At 34.0% G+C, this 20,303-nt stretch overlaps 1 protein-coding gene across 1 annotated transcript; it reads right to left on the bottom strand.

The window, feature by feature from the left end:
* Window positions 1–3,047: 3,047 nt before the first annotated feature.
* Window positions 3,048–18,593, bottom strand: GCA (grancalcin). The gene is made up of 8 exons (XM_054562764.1): window positions 18,483–18,593; window positions 14,454–14,627; window positions 10,076–10,145; window positions 6,366–6,409; window positions 5,921–6,068; window positions 4,812–4,925; window positions 4,473–4,531; window positions 3,048–3,622 (listed from the first exon to the last, which is right to left on the bottom strand). The coding sequence occupies exons 1-8, from the start codon at window positions 18,507–18,509 to the stop codon at window positions 3,596–3,598; spliced, it is 663 nt and encodes a 220-aa protein (XP_054418739.1). The 5' UTR covers window positions 18,510–18,593; the 3' UTR covers window positions 3,048–3,595.
* Window positions 18,594–20,303: the final 1,710 nt, after the last annotated feature.

Below are 20,303 nucleotides of genomic sequence, written 5' to 3'. Positions count from 1 at the left end.
ACGGCAAGAAATAATTAAAAGCACAAGATTTCCAAGTATTCAAGTAATGAGCTGATAGTGATTCAGAGATTCATTTTTAATAAGTTTCCCAGTGTTTTACTGCAAATTTTGTGCTCAGTATTCTAAATTACTGGACAATTTTAATATATGTACATATGTGACATTATGACCTTATTCTAGAACACAAATATTTGAACAGTATTCATTTAAAATCCTTTCTGCGTTTATCATTGTAACAGTTCAAAATGGGGGGTTTTTTTTGCATCACTTAATATTATTATGAAGTCCAGACATACTCTTAGATACCTTATAGCATTGCATATTTACTTCAAAATGCTTAATTTACTATGTACATAACTTAATTAAGACCAAAAGAATTGTGATCTTTTAATACAAATTTCAAAGTAATAAAACATCATGGTTGCATTATAAAATGTAAGAAAAAAAGAAAAATATGCTAACCTGAAAATGTTGGATTTTACTTACTACATTTAATTTACCAGATTTTTCACAAATTTACTCCCATTAATTTCCCAGAAAACTGTTACACATTGGTAAAAACATTATCACCTACAAGGTTGTCAAACATAAAAAGGCAAAGAAAAGCACATTTCTGGCAGCGTTTGTTTGTCCAGTTTAGTAAAGCTGCATGATTACAAGCGAAGTTGATTTGTATACTTTACTTAAAGAAAAAAATCACAAATTTATGTTATTGTTATTTTTTTAATTGCACAGACTTTACACTGCATTAATAAATTCTACTTTCTTCCAGGATAAATGTCTTTTCCAGAAATAAACATATCATTTGACATTTTTATTACTTTTTGTTTCTGAATGCATGCTTAAATAGATCAAATGAGCACAGTCCTTAAGATTACAATTAAAGTGGACCAAATTAACACTCTAATACTATCGATTTCCCCTTAATGTAATTTAAGATGTGTAAACTGGCACTGGAAACAGAAGTGGAATACTTAACACTATTCATTTAATAACTAATATTTCATTATTTGGCAGTTTTTTAGATATAGGTGTTACTGCACTGTTATTTGAATTGAAGCATCTCATGTATGTAATGGATTTTGTATGATACAAAACTTTACAGCAAGCTATTTGAATGTTTATTAAAAAAATTCTTAAAATGACATGGAAACATGTTTACTATATAAATAAAAGCACTTAGACATTAAGAGTGTACATTATTCAATAATTTACATCATAAGAAAACCAGGCATGGATATACCAGAACAAACCACCATACTAGCATGACATAGAATATTCCAATTACAATTGACCTCAGAACAGTACAGTAACTTGACAACCTATAAGCTGGATGTTAAGATTCTAGGCTGCTGAGTCATATTATCATCTTCCTTCAATGGGAATGACATATGGTGTGCTTATATTAGCTCTTTCCTACAACACTTCTATTGAAAATTCTGTATTTTTTATGTTTCAGTTAATACCCTCTCACATTATCAAATATGTTCAAGAAAAATAATTAACCAGAGGACCAAATTATATGGATTATTCATATACATATTTTTATAAAACTGACCAAATGAATTTGACAGTTAATTAATTATATAAAATTATCTATATCAAAACGACTATAACTATGTCCTTTCCAGGATTTTTTTAAAAGTTGATTTAAAGTTATGTAAGTTCATAAAATGGGTCTTTTTCAAGATACTACTAACCATTCATTCTCCATATTTAAAAAAACATGGTTTATAAAAACTATATATTAATTTTGTCACCAGCCATACTAAAATGATGTCAATTTATACAGTAGTAACCTCATACCCATGGTTTCAGTTACCGGAAGCCAGCTGTGGTCTGCAAGTATAACATGGAAAATTCCAGAATAATTCATGAATTTTAAATTGCACACTATACTCAATAATGTGAAGAAATCTCTGTTTCTCCCAGTCCATGCCTCCCAGGATGTGAATCATCCCTTTGGCCAGCATATCCATGCTGCATGTACACAGCTCTGGGAAATGAAATATGCACCCAAAAGTTCAGTTAATCCTAAAATTATTTTTAAATGGCCTATAATTTTCAAATTATTTGCCAATAAGATATTTAAGACAGAGACCACACTCACATAACTTTTAATACAGTATATTGATACTGTTGTTAATCTCTTACTATGATAAATTAAACTATCATAGGTGTGTGTGTACAGGAGAAAAACATAGCATAGGTAGAGTGAGGTACTATTTCTGGGTTCAGGCATCTCTGGGGATCTCGGAATGTATCCATCTGGATTGGGGGGACTACTGTATTCATGTTCAAGCTGGGGAAGATATTCAGTTCACATGTAAGAAAAATATATGTTTTATTAAATCTTCATTAAGAAGGACTTAGGGTTTTGCCAACAGAGGGGCTGGATTAATTATAACAGCTTATACCAGGGATTTTTAAAAGGTCAAAACCTGGTGACCGAACTTTGCAATTTCAAGAGTAATACCACTCAGAAGAGTTGCTGAGCTGTCTATGATCCTCCATATCCCACAGATACCAAAAGACTTGTTGGTTTCCTAATGCCAGAGCCACCAGCTAATGTTGTCAATAAAGTCAGATTTATAATTTCTGAAAATTTAAACAAAGTGGTATATCACTTGATTTGTTTTTAACTTTATGAACAGTTGGCATTATATATAAACAACAATTTAATTTAACAGAACAACTTTAAATGTTGACATTTCATTAAAATGTGTCATTTTCAGAAAAATCAAGATTTAGCAAAAGATGCCATTTTAGGTACTCTAAGTCTTCAGTAACAAATTAAAGTGCAGAGAGAAAAGTTGATTATTAAGAATTTTTTTCCATAGAAGACAACAAAACACATTGTAAAAAATATACGATGTAAAGAATAAAAAAGGAAAAATCATGCCTCCTACAGTCTTATTTCACTATATATTATTTTACAGTCTATCTAAAGCAATTTAAAATAAAATTTTAGGAACTACAATTTTCTTCTACACAGTTAAAGACGTATGTTTCTGTTCTTTGATAATGTGATTAAGAATAAACCCTATTATGAATATGGCACAAAATCCAGGATTGCCCTTCTAGCTTACCTTCAAATACCAATGAAATTTGAAAGTAAAATTCATAACCTTCAGGTAAGTATAAATTAGTTTTATCTAGGCTTTTATCATTTGGCTTCTTATATAATCTAGCTTATAAATACATTCCTCCAGTTTATATTGTTAAAAATTAAGGCTGAGAGATATTTACATCAATTAATCATACAGCAATACTTGATGACATTATACAGATATCCATAAAGTAATAACTTTTCTAAAAGCAGAAACATCCCAAATACAAAAACATCTCTTATTGTTTTGAATTGTGTGCTAAAATAAAAACACATTATTTTATTCATAACAAATTAAAGCGCCATACACACATATATATATATACACACACACACATATATGTGTATATATAGTATGAAGGGAAGAGATTTAACATATAGAAACATGGAAAAGCCCCACCAAAAGCCTGAATTCAAAGTAGTCCAGTTTATTTCTTCCAATCAGAAATATTCACAGTATTTCTTCAGCTTCCAAATTCTAGGCATTCAAATTGTCATAGTGCCCTGCAAAAACTAGTGTATAAGAAAAATCGTCAGCTATTAACAATAAAATGGTGTTTGTTATTATATTCCATAAAAGCATTTTCACAGGATGAGAAAGTCTGATTTTCCAAGTCTTATAATTCAACTAGCATATATTAGTAGGGAAATGGTGACCCTATAACTTCCATATAAAAACAAAACAACAACCCTAAAACATTGAAACACATGTAAAATACAACTTTCCTTTCATGTTAATTTTAAAAAATACCTGGATTCATGTTAATAGCAACCACTTGAAATAAGAAATGAACAACTTTATAATATATCATACATGAAAATTTTCTATCTTTATTAGAACTAAGAAAGATCATTACAAATAAACTACTCTTCCTAAAAAAATAATGGTAGTTTTGCTCTTAAAAATGATTTGGAAGTTGAACTGTCAAAACCCTGCCATAGCCCTGACCAGTGTGGCTCAGTTGGTTGGGCATCATCCAGCAAAGCAAATGTGTCTGGTTTGAGTCCCATTCAAAGCACGTACGTAGGTTGCAGGTTTAGTCCCTGTTGGGGTATGTATGAGAGGCAACCAATAGATGTTTCTCTCTCTCCCTTTCCCTGTCTCTAAAGATAAATAAAATTAAATTTTAAAAAAACTCATAAAATTTTGAAGTATTTTTTTATGTTTAATATTAAGTCAGGTCAGTATTTGTACCAATACTGAATCTTATATTTACATTCAGCCACAAAATACAGAAAAAGAACATGGCCTATGAAATATATTACTCTCCATATTGGTACCAAGGTTCACTTTACAGTTTTTGATAACTCTGAACACTTCTGGAACACAGTGTAAATATCAAAAGTTTAACAGAATACTCACATCATCATATATGAAATTCACAACCCCTTGTTGTAAGTGGTCTCTTCTCCTAAAGAAATCTTTAAACAAACAAATTACTTTTTTATTATAATTGAAAATCTACAGTTTCAAATACATGGTGTCCCCAGGTACTAAAAAGTAAATAAATTCATACTCAATAAAACCTCCAAAATTGAGCTATAACAATTTTTCACTATTTGTATTCCAAAACATTTAAAGCCTTAACACTCTGATTAGATTTAATAGTGAATAAAGGGGAAAAATATATAATATTATAAACTTGCTGTACTTAATGAAAATAGCTATATGATTCTGTACCCATTTTTAAATGATCAATACCTGTCAGTGCTCGAAGCTTCACACAGCAAGCAACATAATCGTCAAAGAAGATCCTCCCATTCTTGCTATAACGCTTAACAATAGCAGTTAATGTTTGAGGACTCAACCTATAACCTAATAAAAAGAGGGTGACAAATTAAAATTTCTAAAACTAAACACCATAAGAAGACCACAACAAACATTGCATTCTTGTTAAGAGTCATAAAATATATTAACTTTCAAAATTCATTCCATAAAAAATATTAAAAACAAAATATGTTAGAAAAACACATTCATACTAAAATTGATCAAAGCAACTATTAATTACTAATAGTGATACATAAACATCATAATTCTAGCTTATAAAGTTAGAAAATAACTGTTTTTAAAAATATATTTTGATTTTGAAAGAACATCTAGGGTATTTCATGGGTTTTAATGCTTCAGTATTTCAATTCTGTAATTTTATGTTTTTACCCTTAAGGTATGTTTTTTATTTGTGTTTTTTATTTATTTTTTATTAAGGTACAGCTCACCTACAACACTGTACTTCTAGTGTACAACATAATCATTTGATATTTGCATGGATTGCAAAATAATATCAAAGTAAGTCTAGTTAACATTTGTCACCCTACATAGTACAAATGTGAAATATAACTTTCATCATTTGGCTTCTTATATAATCTATCTTATAAGTACATTGTTGTTTCTTGTTATAAGAACTTTGAAGATCAACTTTCTCAGCAACTTTCAAACATGCAATACAGTATTATTTACTATAATACATGATGTGTATTACACCTCCATAACTTACTTATTTTATAATTGGAAATCTGTATCTTTTGACCCCCTTCACCCATCATTTCTCTAAATTACATAGTTCTTTAAAGACTATGAAAGAAAAGTTTATCAGTGATCTTTGCTATCATTCAAATGCTGTATTTCCCATTGAATATTTTCCTTACAAGCGTCTTTTATAACCAGAGAAAATTTGAGGATCAACATGGTTATTCAGAAGGAGCTGGTGAAGTAATATATCCCTTTATTACTTAGCAAATTGAAACAATTTTTCATCTGATCAAAGAACAAAGATAATTTGGGTGGATGCTAAAGAATTGTAATATTCTTACCCATAGCAGCAATGGCTTGATTCAATTCATGATGCTCTACTGTGCCACTTCTGTCTTGATCAATAGATATGAAGTTTTCCTTCCAGGCATTAAGAACTGTCCAAAGTTCTTTGAATTCATTGAATCCCATTTTTCCTGTATAATCTCTCTGAGAGTTTTATTAACAAAAATAAATTTTGATACCAAAGAGGACTTACCCAACCCAAAATTCCAAATCACTGACCACCCCCTCCACCAAAAAAAAGGTTAGGATGCCTCTGCAAGAGTTAGCCAAACTCATCATTTGAATACATTTCTATGTAAAATGAGAGAAGTTTGGGATTCAAACAGGATCTTGCAAAGTATTTTTAAACTCTAATTTACTGTGGTCATCTATAACCAACAACTTCCTTAATAAGCAGAAAGCAATTAAACAATAGTATCTTCTATTTTTATTCAAGGATACATCCAACATGGCAATCATAATTCTGCAGGTTTCCAAACTGAAGGCTATGAAACATATTTATTATTTGAATTAGAGTTTGCCAAATTTTATTTATGTAAGATTATTACAATTTCTATTGTCAAATTAAAACAGTAAAAATTGCTAAAAATACACAAGCACTCCAATCAGCAAACTTTGAATGTTAGCCATCCATAATAAAATAATAATAATAATAATAATGTTACTACTACCTTCAAACTACTCACATCTAGTTAAGGGGATTTGGGCAATTAAATGAGCAATTGTGAAGTAACTGAAAATTGCTGTCACAGAAGAGAAGGAGGGCTTTAGTCTTCCTAACACAAATGACAAATGGAGTATAAGTAGAAGTTTCACATATACTTAGATCACAAAAACTTGAGGGAGTTAGCGATCTGGTTAAAGTTTGGGGTATATATGAGGCAGTTGCATAGGATGACATCAGAAAGACAGATAAGGGACAGATTATGAAAGTCTTGAATGCCACTCTCAAGATTTAGACCAAAGGAACTCAATGAAGTATTCTAAGGAGCAGAGGGACAATTTTAAAATCTCCGTTAATTAACAATGACTAGGCTGTAAAGTGAGATGAAAATGCATGTAGGTAACTCATTTGGAAGTTTTATTGCAACTGACCAAGTAAGAGAAGATAAGCTTCTAAACTGAAGCAACTGTGTTTTCCCCCTTGGGGTTGGGGGAGGGGGTCAAGAAAGGAAGAAGAAATCAATAAAACTACCTTAAAGTCAGGGATTGTTAGAAATATTAACCTTTTTGTAATTATGGAACTATAACCAAGGACTCACTAAGTAGAATTTAATTTCTCAAATCCTTATCATAATTATATTCAACTAGTATGTGATTTATCTTAAGACTAATTAGAGTCCTCATAAAAGAAACATTGTATCGGCTCAGTTACCCTTACATAGTTATAGTAGCTGGTAGCTCACTAAGATAAATAAATAAAAATGCTTAAAGTTAGTTGGTTTATCTTTTGCTATTTGATATTTTTGAAATTCTAAAAAGAAACAAATTATTTCAGCAAAATTCTAGACCCATTAAGAAAAAAATATAAAACATTCCACAAGTTAAAAAAGCTGATTTTCTTTAAATGTTTAATACAGTGTGAATGTTAAAATAGGTGGTTATACACAATTTCATTTACTATGAGCCACTACCTGGCTCATAGTAAACATGCCAAATGCATTATAATCCTAATTTTGCGTTAAAGAAAATGATTTCACATAAACATGCCAAATGCATTATAATCCTAATTTTGCGTTAAAGAAAATGAAGCCCAGAAAGATAAAGTTTCCCAAGTTCACAGAACTAAGTACGTACAAGAGTCAGGATTGCAGCTCTGCATTCCTTCACACAAAAACTACATGAGCAGGGATGGGGAGCATGTCCAAGGTTACATGAGAAATCTCTGGAGTGCTAATTCCATTATATGTCAAGCAGAAGATACCTGCTTTGCTTTATAGTTAACATGGCACACATTCATTAAGTGGGAGAATCTGATAGATGAGAATAAATAGTAAAAACTGAGTCATCAAATAAGCATATCTTTAATCCAAAAATAAGCTCAAGTATATATGATTAAGTATTTTGACAAGGAATAAGAGTGAGAATTTTCAGGAAAATTGACAGAGTTTCCCTCTCTCCCCACACCCCATTAGAATAGAAAGTAAATTTCTTTCAGTCATAAACCTTTAGAGAAAAAGAGAGTAAGAGGAGAAACAAAGCAGCAAAGTTTTGCAAGTTGGAAAAGTAGATGGACATGAGTTAACTAATGTAGATCTGAGCAAGTGTTTTGCTGAATTTGCAATAAGAAAAGCTGAGATGCAGCCAAGTTACCCTGGAAAAGACACCAAAATTTTAAGAATTGGCAATACTTCTGTAAATGGTTGTGAAGGTAAGATAAAAACAAAAGAAGTGGTTGAATGTCGACTTAAGGAGAATTTAGAGCTCCAAATCGCCTCCTGGCCTCAGCTCAGCAGACGACTACTATGTCTGCTCCTACCCTGGCAGAAGTCTGAGGTTTCATTCCCTGGAGAAGTCTGTGGACTGCAGGATTCCAGAACTGGCTATCTACTAAAAACAAGGCAACTAAATGACAATATTCAAAATACCGAGAGCCTTGCTGAGTCCTCCCTCCTCCTTTCCAGACAGAAGATTAGCTGGACAGCCAGTCCAAAAGGGAGTCCCTAAAGATACTAATATCCAGAGTTGCTCAACAAACTGCCCAGCCTAACCATGAGATGTGGAAGTCAACAATCAATACCTAACCATGATCTCAGAGCTTCTAACTAGCATTTTAGTTGAATACGGCCATCCAAGGATCCCTGACAACTGAGAAAGGCATGTAATATGAAAGACGATCTAACACAAACTGGAAAAAAAATGGCTGGAAACAAAGGTTATGTAGAAAGACAGAAACTTTAGTAGTCCCAGAAAGATAAGAAAAAGGAAAGGCAACACATTCATGAAAAAAAAAAAGAACAAGCAGCCCTTAGATTTTAAGAACATGATAGCAGACAAGACTCAATAAAAGGTTTAGAAAATACAGATAAGGAAATGTCCCCCCCAAACAGAGGAAAATAAGAAATAGGAGAGAAAAGATAAGTGATCTATTCCAAATAACAGGCATTCCAAAGAGAAAATGGAGAAAACACCACTGAAGAAAATTCTCCGAAACTAAAGTAAATGAGTTCCCAGAATAGGGGTGCTCACTGAGTTCCCCACAACTACACACATCACTCGTCTGGTAAGACGAGGAACAAAGATTTCACAAACCTCAAGAGGGGAAAGACAAATGGCATATAGAGCAATAATGGAAGCTAGAAACATCAGAGAAATACCTTTAAGATTTGAAGTGAAAATGATTTATAACTTAAGAGTTCTATACCTGGCCAATCACATAATTCTGAGGATAGCATGAAAGCATTTTTAGAAGAAGTCTCAAAAAATGTACCTCCCATGCACTCTTCATTCTAATTAATGTTACAGTTTATAGAATTAAAAAAAGATGACGAGATAAAATAAAGGGGAGATCCAGAGAGAGGAAAGCCAGCTCCTGAACAGCGGGGATGGAGTGCCAGCCTGAGAGCTGAGCACAGGAAGCAAGGCCCAGCACAGAGCTCCAGGGTGACAGCTAACGTCAGTAAAGTTATGTAGAATGGAAAACCACCCATATCTGTCACAAGACACAAGAGCATTTAGATAGTAACAATAAGCCAAATACTGATTATTGATCTACGGTAAATCACTATACAACAATACTGAGTGGATGGGAGGATGGAAAGCGTTCCTGTATGGAGTGCCGGGACAAAGGCGAGTTTTAAAGTTGAGGGTTAAGTCCTCCTGTTCCATAGCAGGACATCAACTGATACTCATCAAAACTGAAAACCAGTAGTGATTAAAAACGTGCTATTTTGAGATCTTGAGGCAAATTTCAACATAGTGAGCTGAAAAAGTTGAAGGAGATTTCCTCTATGAGTGTCTAACCCGGGGGAGATAGGAATGCACAATGAACAGTTATTTTCATAAGACACTATGCAGAATTATTTGACTCTTTAAACCACATGCATGCATATCTGTGATAAAATTATTTTAAGTATTTTAAGTATGGGGACAAAACATTAGAAAATGAATTTCTTATTTCAATTTCAAGAGCTGAGGAAAAAAGATCTCACGAGAGTAAGTTCCACTGATTCCAGACTGTGTCAAACATTTCTGAAGTTCTTCTGCATCCACTTCACCGTCCTGTTAAAAACAATTATAACTTGATTTAATGTACAATTGTATAAAAGCATATTAAAATGCTAAGTGTCTATTCTAGGCCAGTCAATAAATATGTTATCTTCAAAATATTACTCTACTATCAACTAAAAAATATTTATTAATTGACAACATCATGAAATATAAATGTTTTCACAATGAAACTATATTATCAAGCATTTCAAATATAATTTATTCTCTCCACTTCTGGAAAACAACATAATCATTCTGTACTATAATAGCTCAAAGAGTCTATCTTGTGACAAACACCACATATCCACTTAAAATAGGTTGAAAAAATGCTGAAAATATCTTCAGAAGTCTCAAAAACTTCCCTTTCATGCCTATTTTGGTGGGAGGTTATTCCTAAAAGATACTGAAGAAGAAAATAGCTTTTCCCTCCACCACCAGTACACTCAGCAAAATTTTAGAGTTCCTTACATTTTGTTAGTATACTTCTAATTATTGCTCAAACATTCTTGATTTGAACATATGAGAAATAAATTTTTATGTATTTATTCATTTATTTTAAAGATTTACTTATTTTTTTGAGAGAAGGGAAGGGAGAGAGAAAGAGACGGAGAAAAGCATCCATGAGTGAGAAATATCAATCAGTTGCCTCTTGCACACCCTCCACTGGGGGCCCCGCCCACGACCCAGGCATGTGCCCTGACTGGGAGTCTAACCAGTGACATTGCGGTTTGCAGGCCAGTGCTCAAAGCCACACCAGGCAGGGCAAGGGAAGTAAGTTTTTAAAGCAAATAAGAAATTACAATGGAAATGAAACAGTAAATAGTCTCATGTTTCAGTGCCTCATCTTATTCTCTACAAAAAAAAAATACAGGATAGTCATTTACTTGGAAGCATCAAATGTTCAGTACCTTGTCACAAATGCAAAACAATAGCTCTGAGAAAGGATCAAGAAGACAAATTTAAAACGTACTTTGTAAGAGACCCAAGAAACAACAACAAAAAAACTTTTACAAACTACTGCTAATAAGTATTATAAATACTCATATTCTGATCATTGCAATGGAGTTCCTCAGAAGAAAAATTCTGATAGGTCTAGAGGAATTAAAAAATACTGGGAAGCATTCTTCTCAATGAACCCTACATATAGTATTCACTACACAGAGTATCTAAGTGCTCCTTTCTCTGCCATGCATATTTTTTGTGTGTGACTTTGCGTACAAAGTTTAAATTCTGTAGTTAGAAAATAGTATTTTTAAAAGTGTTGCTGTATTTTCAGATTATGGACACAATCTAGATAGGGACAATCACAAAGGCAATACGTAAGGAAGGTAACATGGGGGAGGAAAGGGATGACGTGGGAGGGGGACCAAAAGGAGGAATTACACAAAAACTCCATGAGAGACAAGTTTATGAACCAAAAGTTGAAAATATATTGAAAAAATCTATTGTTCAAAAAGACAGCCAACAAAAATCTGCAATTTTAGAACAAAATGATACACGATGAAATTAATTTTATAGAGCACTAATTAACCAATTATGTTATGAAAATGCAGAGCAATAACTGAAGAAATATCTTCCACTAAGAATAAAAAAATTCATTTTACAAATATTTATTGAGCAACCTAGTATGTACAAGCACCGTTAAAAGGACTAGGTATCTAATATTATCCAAAAAAAATTCCTCCCCTTCATAGAGTTTACATATTAGTAGTGGAAGAGAGACGATAAAGCAAAAATTACTTTTGATGGTATTAAGTACTAAGGGAAAAACAGAGCAGAGTAAAGGTAATAAGGAATGTGTACAATGACCCTGAGGAGGAAGTAATGCTATTTTATATAGATGATTAAGGAAAGCCTCACTGATAAAGTGAATTTTGAGAAAGAGCTGAACAAAGTAAAGGAATAAGCTCTGCGGATCCCTGAGGGAAGAGCGCTTTAGACCCGAGCTGTCTCAAACAGCAGCTACTAGCCATATGTTCCACTGCATCCTTAGGGCTAGTCTGAACTGAGATGTTTTGTAAGTGTAAAATACACACCAGATTTCCAATATTTAATACCAAAGAAAAGGAACATATCTTATTAAGAACTTTTACATTGATAACACTGACATGTTAATATTTTTTGATATACTGGCTTTAATAAAATGTATTATTAAAATTAATTTCACCTATTTCTACTTTTTAAAATGTACTACTCAAGGCTTTAAAACTACATTATGTGGCTTACATTTGTGGCTCATATTATATTTATTTTAGACAGTGCTGCCGTAGGCAAAGAAAGCCAAGTATAAATGTCAGAGGATGTCCTCGGTATTGCTATAATCCTTACCCAATCACCTTTAGCACTTCTTCCCCGCTATCACTCATTTCCTACATGTCTATTGCTCTGACTGGGCACAGATCTTCAAAGTTAGTATGTGCGTTTCATTTGCCTTTGCATCGCCAAGTCCTAGCACAGCATCTAGTGCAAAGCACATTAGTTGTTTTGGTAGAATAAAGGTAATTATCATTGCTTGTTGGTTGAACTATAGTAATTTCTGACAGTCTGTGGATAAGTTCATTTGTTATTTCAAAAGGTTAAAATAGTAGCATTTCTCATTCAAATGTTGATTAAATTAAAAAATCTAAAATCTAATATAATGAATAAAACTAAATTTTGCATGGGTTCTTTACAGAATGTTCAGTCAGAAAAACAACTTGAGCAGCTTTACTAAAAGCTTTAACCATCAGAAAGCATTCCCCTAGCAAAATACTCCATATTCTGATTTCATCTATTTTATGAAAACATATTACCTTAATTAACTGACTAATAAGCAATGTCTTTTTAAACTACATGAAGAAAGTGATCACTTTGGATCTCATTCCCTGCACTTAGAACTGATGGATCATGATCGACTGTGTAATCTCACTACAGAACTTGGTAGCATAATAGTGGAAAACAGCATTTTCTAATTAAATAATAGAGCTTTAGGCAGATAATTAACAAAAAACCAACTGTCATTGGTTAATTGGTTAGTGTTATTAAATGCCAGTAATAGGCAGCAAGATTTTAAAATGATATTCAAGTTCAAGTCTTATTTGTTCAGTTACTCTATCTTAATCTCCATTTATTTATCTACAATAAAAGGGTATATCCATTCTACCCACCTGCAGAGCTACTGTATAGAAAAGTGGAGGCAGTGTGAACACTAAAATTAAAGTTGGTGTTACTGAGATGCATTACATGTGTGCATGGGCGTGTGAGTGAGCATGCCTGTGTACAAACCGGAATTCCTGTAATCAACTGTTGAGTGAATTATCACTGTTCAGAAAACATCATCCTATAGAAAGGAACACTGCAGAAACCTTTAACTGGACAGTTCTCATAGAGCACCATAAATTATGATGCCTATCAAAAAAGAATACAGCTGTAGAGCACCTGGGTTCTAGGACCATAATAGTGTAAGTCAGTTAATGCACCTGATCATAAATCTAGGCAAAATTCAGCACATAAAACAACCAACTAAATATTTGGACTAAAAATTAAAAATGAGAAAATTTATATATCCATTCAACACACTTACTGAATGACCAATATATTCCTAGTGCCAACTTGGTAAAGGAGAATATGCCAAGAGTCATGTCCTCATGGAGTTTAACTATTTATTCAAAAGCGTAAGACTATGGAAAAATTAAGGAAAGTATCATGTAGTACCATCATAGCAAATCATTGTGGACAATTGTTGCACTGAAATAGTTCAGAAGTCAAATAAAAGTCTCTAAATGTATATGTCCAGTTCCTATGCTTTAAGTTGTAATTTCATAAAATGGATTTATTACATAGTCAGTTATAGATAACATTTATTCTCAGTATTATACTTCAAAAGTTCCTTGCATATAAGAATGGTATAATGTAACAGAATTACACTTAGCTGTAATTAAAAAAATGCTATTAACGGGGATTACACAAGAAAGGATCTATTGTTTTATACAAGAAGCCCGAGACTAGATAGAACATGACTGTCTGGCAACTTAATGAAGCCACCAATCTGTCCATGTAGATAGATCTCCTTTTCCAAATCCTCTCAGGCTCAACCTCCCATACTACCCTGCTTCCACTTTTAATTAAATGAACTATGTGTCAGGCATCATGCTAACAGACTTTTTAAAATAAAACAACCACCTTCATCTCTGATCTCAGGAAGAAAATTAGCCTAGGTAAGTTTAAAATACAAACTTGGTATACACTTAAAATAAAACACTACGTAAAAAAAGTGAGCATTTCTTTTAAATAGCAATCATTTCACAAACTGATATTTGTGCAATGTATTTAGCATCTCACCTGTCCAGCAACAGCAGTAAAGTACCTCCACATGGGATCTTCCGCTGAGGCATAACTATCTGAATAATCCGGGTATCCGGGGTAGCCACCAGGGGGCACATGTGGCCCTATTCCTGGCAATGGCTGTCCCATTGGCATCTGCATTCCAGGCATCTGACCACTAAAATTTCCAAACTAGAAGAGTGAAAAAGGAGAAAGTTATTATTACAAATGTCACCTATTATCCACGAAAGTTAGTTTAAAAGAAAATATGTGCCGTCCTTTGAAATGCAGAAATAGGAATACTGAAAGCCTCCAAATTTATTATCACAAAAGCTGTTAGCTAGATGCTAAATGTCCTGCATTAGGATCAATTCCTTTCCTTAACATGTTATCCAGCATTAAAAGAACTGTAAAAAATAAAAAGAAATCTCCAGCCACTAAGAACTTTAATAGATGAACATGAGGCACAATTTTAAAAAGCATTTACTATGATCATCCCTGAAATAAACAAAAAGTAAAAAATTTAAGAAAATTTCACCTACTGAAAAACTAACAAGTAGTATAACTCAAGACACATACTTAGAGGACTACATGGTACAATACAATGAAATTGTGAATAAATCAAGAAAAACTGTATAGGGCCAAAAAAATTTTTTTTTTTTTAACAGCAAGACACCAATGAACAGAATAATAAAGTGATAATTCCAACCATGTTCCTTTTCAAAACTAATAATAACAAAAATACCAACAATAATGATATGCACTAATATTTATTGAGAGCTTTTTATATCCTAGGGACTCCCGGTACTTTCCATCTATTATGTGATTTGACTTTCCAAAAACCCTATGGGCTATTAAAGTACTATGTCTTTTTTTGCAATTGAGGACCTGACACTTCAGGAAGTTTCCTGAATTGGCTAAGGTCAAATAACTAGTAAGAAGTAGAGCATGATTCAGAAACACACAGTCTGACCCCAGAGGCTACCTACTGTTTGTTCCCTCTATAGCTCTGGTTTCTCTCTTTTCACTCTGGAACTTGGTACACATTTTTAATACTGTAAAAAGGTATTTTACTCAGTATCTTTATGAGTCTGAAGGTGAAAGATATATCAGGTTTGTTCTCTATTCCATTTTGAACAAAAATATTTTTCACTTACATTCTTTTTTTAAATACAGCATTGCCTTTCAGAAATTTTTCAGTTACAGTTGACATTTACCATTATATTAGTTTCAGGTGTACAGCATACTGTTAGATACTTATGTAACTTATTAAGTGATTTTCCCATTGAATCTAATACCCACCCTGGCAGCATACAGAGTTATTATAGTATTATTGACTATATTCCCTATGCTGTACTTTACCTTCCAGTAACTATTTTGCAATTGCTAATTTGTACTTCACCTTCATTCATTTGTAAGTATCAGCAGGGACTGCCAGAAGGTAAAAAGAGAAAAGAATTTAAGCACATGGAAGAGGGGGGCAGGGAAGACAAAACACAGAGGCCTTTTGTAGTACTTTCAAAAGTCCTAGCAGGTGGGATGTGCTAAGAGCAAAAGTATGAGGAAGTACTGCACCTCCAGGAAATGTCCTTAAGAAAATGGTCAAAACCTAGTTTCTGAAGCAATAAAGTATAAGAAAGGAAACAGTAAACATTAAAACAATGTTACAGATTAAAAACAAAAAGTAAATAAATAAAATAGATGTGATTGTTTAAAAGTTGCTTTTTTGAAGAGACAGATCATTGAATTAAAAAGAGAGTATATAACCACATATAGAATTTAAATTAAAAAAATATATTAACAAATGCTATGAATACCTTTTTACCAATATATTTGAAAATATAGATGAAATGGGTTTTCTAAAAGTATATAAATTACAAATACTGACTCAAGGGAAAAAAAAGTCCTATTTATCATAATGGCAGGCTAGGAAAACTTGATAAAACTTAAAAATAAAATGTTGCAAAAATATTATTTTTCAATCATCTTACTGATAGAAGGAAACTTCCTGGCCAATATTTGAGGACAAGTCTAAAACCTGGGATAAAAGGATCAGGAAAACTCCCAAAGCTTTTACTCGAAGGGCAAGTGGCAATACCCAAGACACAGGCGTGGGTTCCAAAGCCTCCAAGGACATGGGGTACAGTCAATTCTTTGGGAATACCCAAGAATTTAGAGTTTATTAAAGACTCTCACTAACTTAAGCTTCACATAAGGAAGAAAAACTGAAAAAAATTTTTTTAGAAGAGAGGTCAAACTAAATACATGTGAATATTAGTGAAAAGCTAATGTTGAAGTGATGACAAAAGACGATTATAGACCCTCTATTATAGCATCTCCATTTGTTCCTTGGAGGCTCAACACAATTTTTTTCCTAAACTGAAGCCTTAGGAATAACCTTCTATCCATCTTTCCTTCCTGACAAGCACTAACTCCCCCTAAATCCGAAAATGTGAGAGCTGGTACTAGTGGTCCGAGTAAAGATGATTGCAAATTCTTTGCCATCTCTCTCATGCAAAGGCAGATTTGCTCCGCTCCCCTGAGTCTGAGCTGGACCTGTTTCAGCTTTATCTGATAGAATACAGTAGAGTTTGCACCATGTCCTTTCCAGGGTTAAGACATGAAGAGGAAGCTTCTGTTTCTCTCTTAGAACAAAGCCAGCATTAAGAAGGCCAAGGCTGATGCTGAAGGGTCCATGTGGAGAACCGGAGCTCTTAGCCATTATATAAGGCTAATCCATAAAAATAGTTTTAAAAATTCATAATACAGCAAGTTGTTTTCTTGATAATGTCAAATGAGTCAAAACTGATTACTATATAGTTATAGTTATCTGGTAGTGTGACTGAAGAAAAGCTTGAACTTAAAAGTGTTAGCAATGTCATTTTCATGTTGTTTTGCACATTTTTGAATTTTTAATATCATCTTTGATTCCAAATTTCTTCCAGGAAATTTTCAAATTACTGGTCCATTTTGGGAGTGTTACTTTAGTAAAATTGTATTATATAATCTGTAACCCCAGAAAACTCTGTACATAAAAACTGTAATAAGTCACAACAGGCTGAAAGGAAACAAGTGGAGAGGCCATTGTATAGAACTCCACTTCATCCTTCAGGACACTCCCTCTAACTTATATCAGTGTCAAAATTTTTTAAAGTCCCACGGGTTTATGCTACCATGACTAACTTTTGAAGAAAGTTTTACCTTCCTTAAGCATCTTAAACTTTTTTTTACTATGTTTAAAGACAGATGAAAAGTAAACATAGTAAAGTAGAAGAGGCCATGTGAAGCTAATCAAGTGCTAACTCCTATACTAAATATTAGTAAAGCTCAATTTCTATTTCTAGGTAAATACACGTACAACTAAAACTGGAAATACACTGTATGTTATTTTCTATCCGCACCCCAATGGATCATCCCTCATGTCCATTTTGTTAACACAAGGTGTGCTCATTCACTTTGGACATCACTAACGTAAATACTGAAGGTTGGGCTCCTTTCTGAAAAGAAAAAGCTAGACATCAGGATACTACAATTACAACTCCCATCTCTCAAAGGTGATGCAAAATACAGAGTTATGTAAGAAAGAGTAACCCTCCCCAACTACAAAAAAATCTAGAATAGTAAAGATTAGGAAGCATTTAGCATATGTTAATTTACTCATAAGCAACTTAAAGTATAGAAAACAAGAAGTAATCAAAAAATTCAGAAAGAGGATGTCTAGCAAAACTGACAGGCATATGGCGGAGGACGGGAGGACGCACAACAAAAGATAACTAATACAAGAAAGGGGGGTGCTTTTTTCCCCTGCCGTTCTAGTAAAATTTCTAAAACCACAAGACACTCTTGGCTACACTAGAACGCGCCTCAAGGACCAGATCGCTCAGCCGCGCCCGGCTTCCAGCAGCACCCTTCAGACTGACGGCGCCACCGAGTAGTACCAGAGACAGGTGAAAATTCAAGGGCTGAAGGCAGACGCGGTACGTTCGCACCGCCAGCAGGGGCGCCACGCCCCGCGGGAACGGATGCCGCGAAGGGGCCACGACTCACCCCTCCTCCGTATCCCGGGTAGGCCATGACAAGCGGAGCAACCGTCACCGTCGGTGTCCGCTCTGCTGGGTGGAAAGCGTCCGTGCAGGTACAGGTGCCGGTGAAGCAGAATTCAAGGTGCACCTGCAGAGCAGCTTGCGTCCCCAAGAACGCCCCCTGATGGGGTCCAGACCCGCCCTACTAGGTTCCGATTGGCTGAGTGTCAGAGGCCTCCCCTTTCTGGAGCCTAGTCCCACCCATCTCGTCTCTGATTGGCTCCACCCTCCCCTTTTCCTGCTGGTCACCTATTGGCTCGCTTACGTCTTGCGCTCTGTCTTCGCTGAACCGCGAAAAGGACTGCGGCGTAAGTTCCACGCTCTTTGGAAAAGTTCTGACGTTAAGTTTCTCTTCTCTTTGGGAACCCCATATCGGTCATGACTTCTTTAAAGCTAATCTTCCACTTTTTTGAGCCAGACTTCCAAATACACATCTACGAATCTTAAAACTTGCAGAATACATTTATTTTTGAATGGCGTTAATGTCGCAATCTAAATTTTGAAACATTTACCTGTGCCCCGAAGGGAGGGCTTCCGAGCTAAACCAACTTGAAGTCAGATTTTACCAAAAGGTTATCTGTAGTTTGTTTGGTAGATAAACAGTAACTAGAGCTGCCAGATCGGGGCGGGGGGGGGGGGGGCGACATTACAGGATGTCCAGTTAAATTTCATTTTCAAATAAACAATTTTTTAAAGTATATCTCAAATATTGTACCAGACGTACATTTCATGCTAAAAAAAATTACACGCAGATAATATACAGGACGCCCTGTGTATTAACCTGTATATTTTCTGGCAACCCTACCAATGACTCAGGCTTTGGGCTTCCTAATTATATCCACTGAGAGGAACAGCTTGTTTTTATCACTTGACAAAAAAAGTTAAATGCTCAATTATTAGATTTATTAAGTAATAGTGATTGATAGTTCTCTGGAAATCAAGTGAATATTGTAGTTCTAGCTTTAAAAGGACGAGGCACACACACAGTACAGAACAGCTCTAGCTTTAACTTAAACAAAGAAAAATGTTATTTTGAGTTATTTCTGAGTAAGACACCCACTAAAAAGTATCTTAAAAATAAGAATGTGGGAGGGGGAAGTGTTCATTATTAGCAGAGGAAATAAGCCTGGCAAAGCTGAGTAGCTATTGCTCAGCTACACTACAGGGGAGGAACATGTGAAACCTAATTTTACAGGAGGAGGCAGAGAAAGGAAGATCACTACGGTTCAAGCCACTCTTGAAAAAGTGTTAGTTCTAACACAAAAAATACTTTAGCCAGTAATATTAAATTATTGGCAAAAATAAGTATAGAGGGGGTTGGTAAAACTTGATAAGAAGAAAGAACATACAACTCATTAAAGCATCAAGTGATACAGCAGTACAAAGCAAAACTGTTACAAGGTTTTATTCTAATTGATTATATATTCAAAGCATCAGCATCGAGGGTTTTACATTTATAATGGTAGTCTAAATCTCTGGTCAGAATTTTTGTGCATCTTCTTTTCATCATAATAGCCTTAGTGATGCATTGTGTTTGTATATGTTGCAAGCCAAGTCTCCATGGTTCTCTTGCATTTTTCCACATTATACTTTCCCAGATAGGAATTGTATATCCAAGGGCAGAGAGATTTGCTGCAGGATAACAAAGATCACCTCTCACTCCAGGTTAAAATGTTTGTAGGTTTGTTAGCAGGACCTTCCTAAGCTTGAAATTCCTCCATTCTAATTCAAACCCACTGCTCTTGCAGCACCTGCCTAGTAGCTTCATTTTGCTTTGTGGAGCTTG

Source organism: Pteronotus mesoamericanus, unplaced genomic scaffold (genome assembly GCF_021234165.1).
Source record: "Pteronotus mesoamericanus isolate MK-2021 breed Mesoamerican mustached bat unplaced genomic scaffold, CSHL_Meso_final scaffold_651, whole genome shotgun sequence".
Classification (NCBI taxonomy): Eukaryota; Metazoa; Chordata; class Mammalia; order Chiroptera; family Mormoopidae; genus Pteronotus; species Pteronotus mesoamericanus.
This window is presented reverse-complemented; position numbering and strand designations above follow the sequence as displayed.

Coding starts and splice junctions, on each gene's coding strand:
- GCA (XM_054562764.1), bottom strand. CDS start 18,509: ATGGCCTACCCGGGATACGGAGGAGGG. Junction 4,926..5,920: donor TCAAGCCATTGCTGCTATGG/GTAAGAATATTA, acceptor TCTTTTTATTAG/GTTATAGGTTGAGTCCTCAA. Junction 4,532..4,811: donor GAAGCTTCGAGCACTGACAG/GTATTGATCATT, acceptor GTTTGTTTAAAG/ATTTCTTTAGGAGAAGAGAC.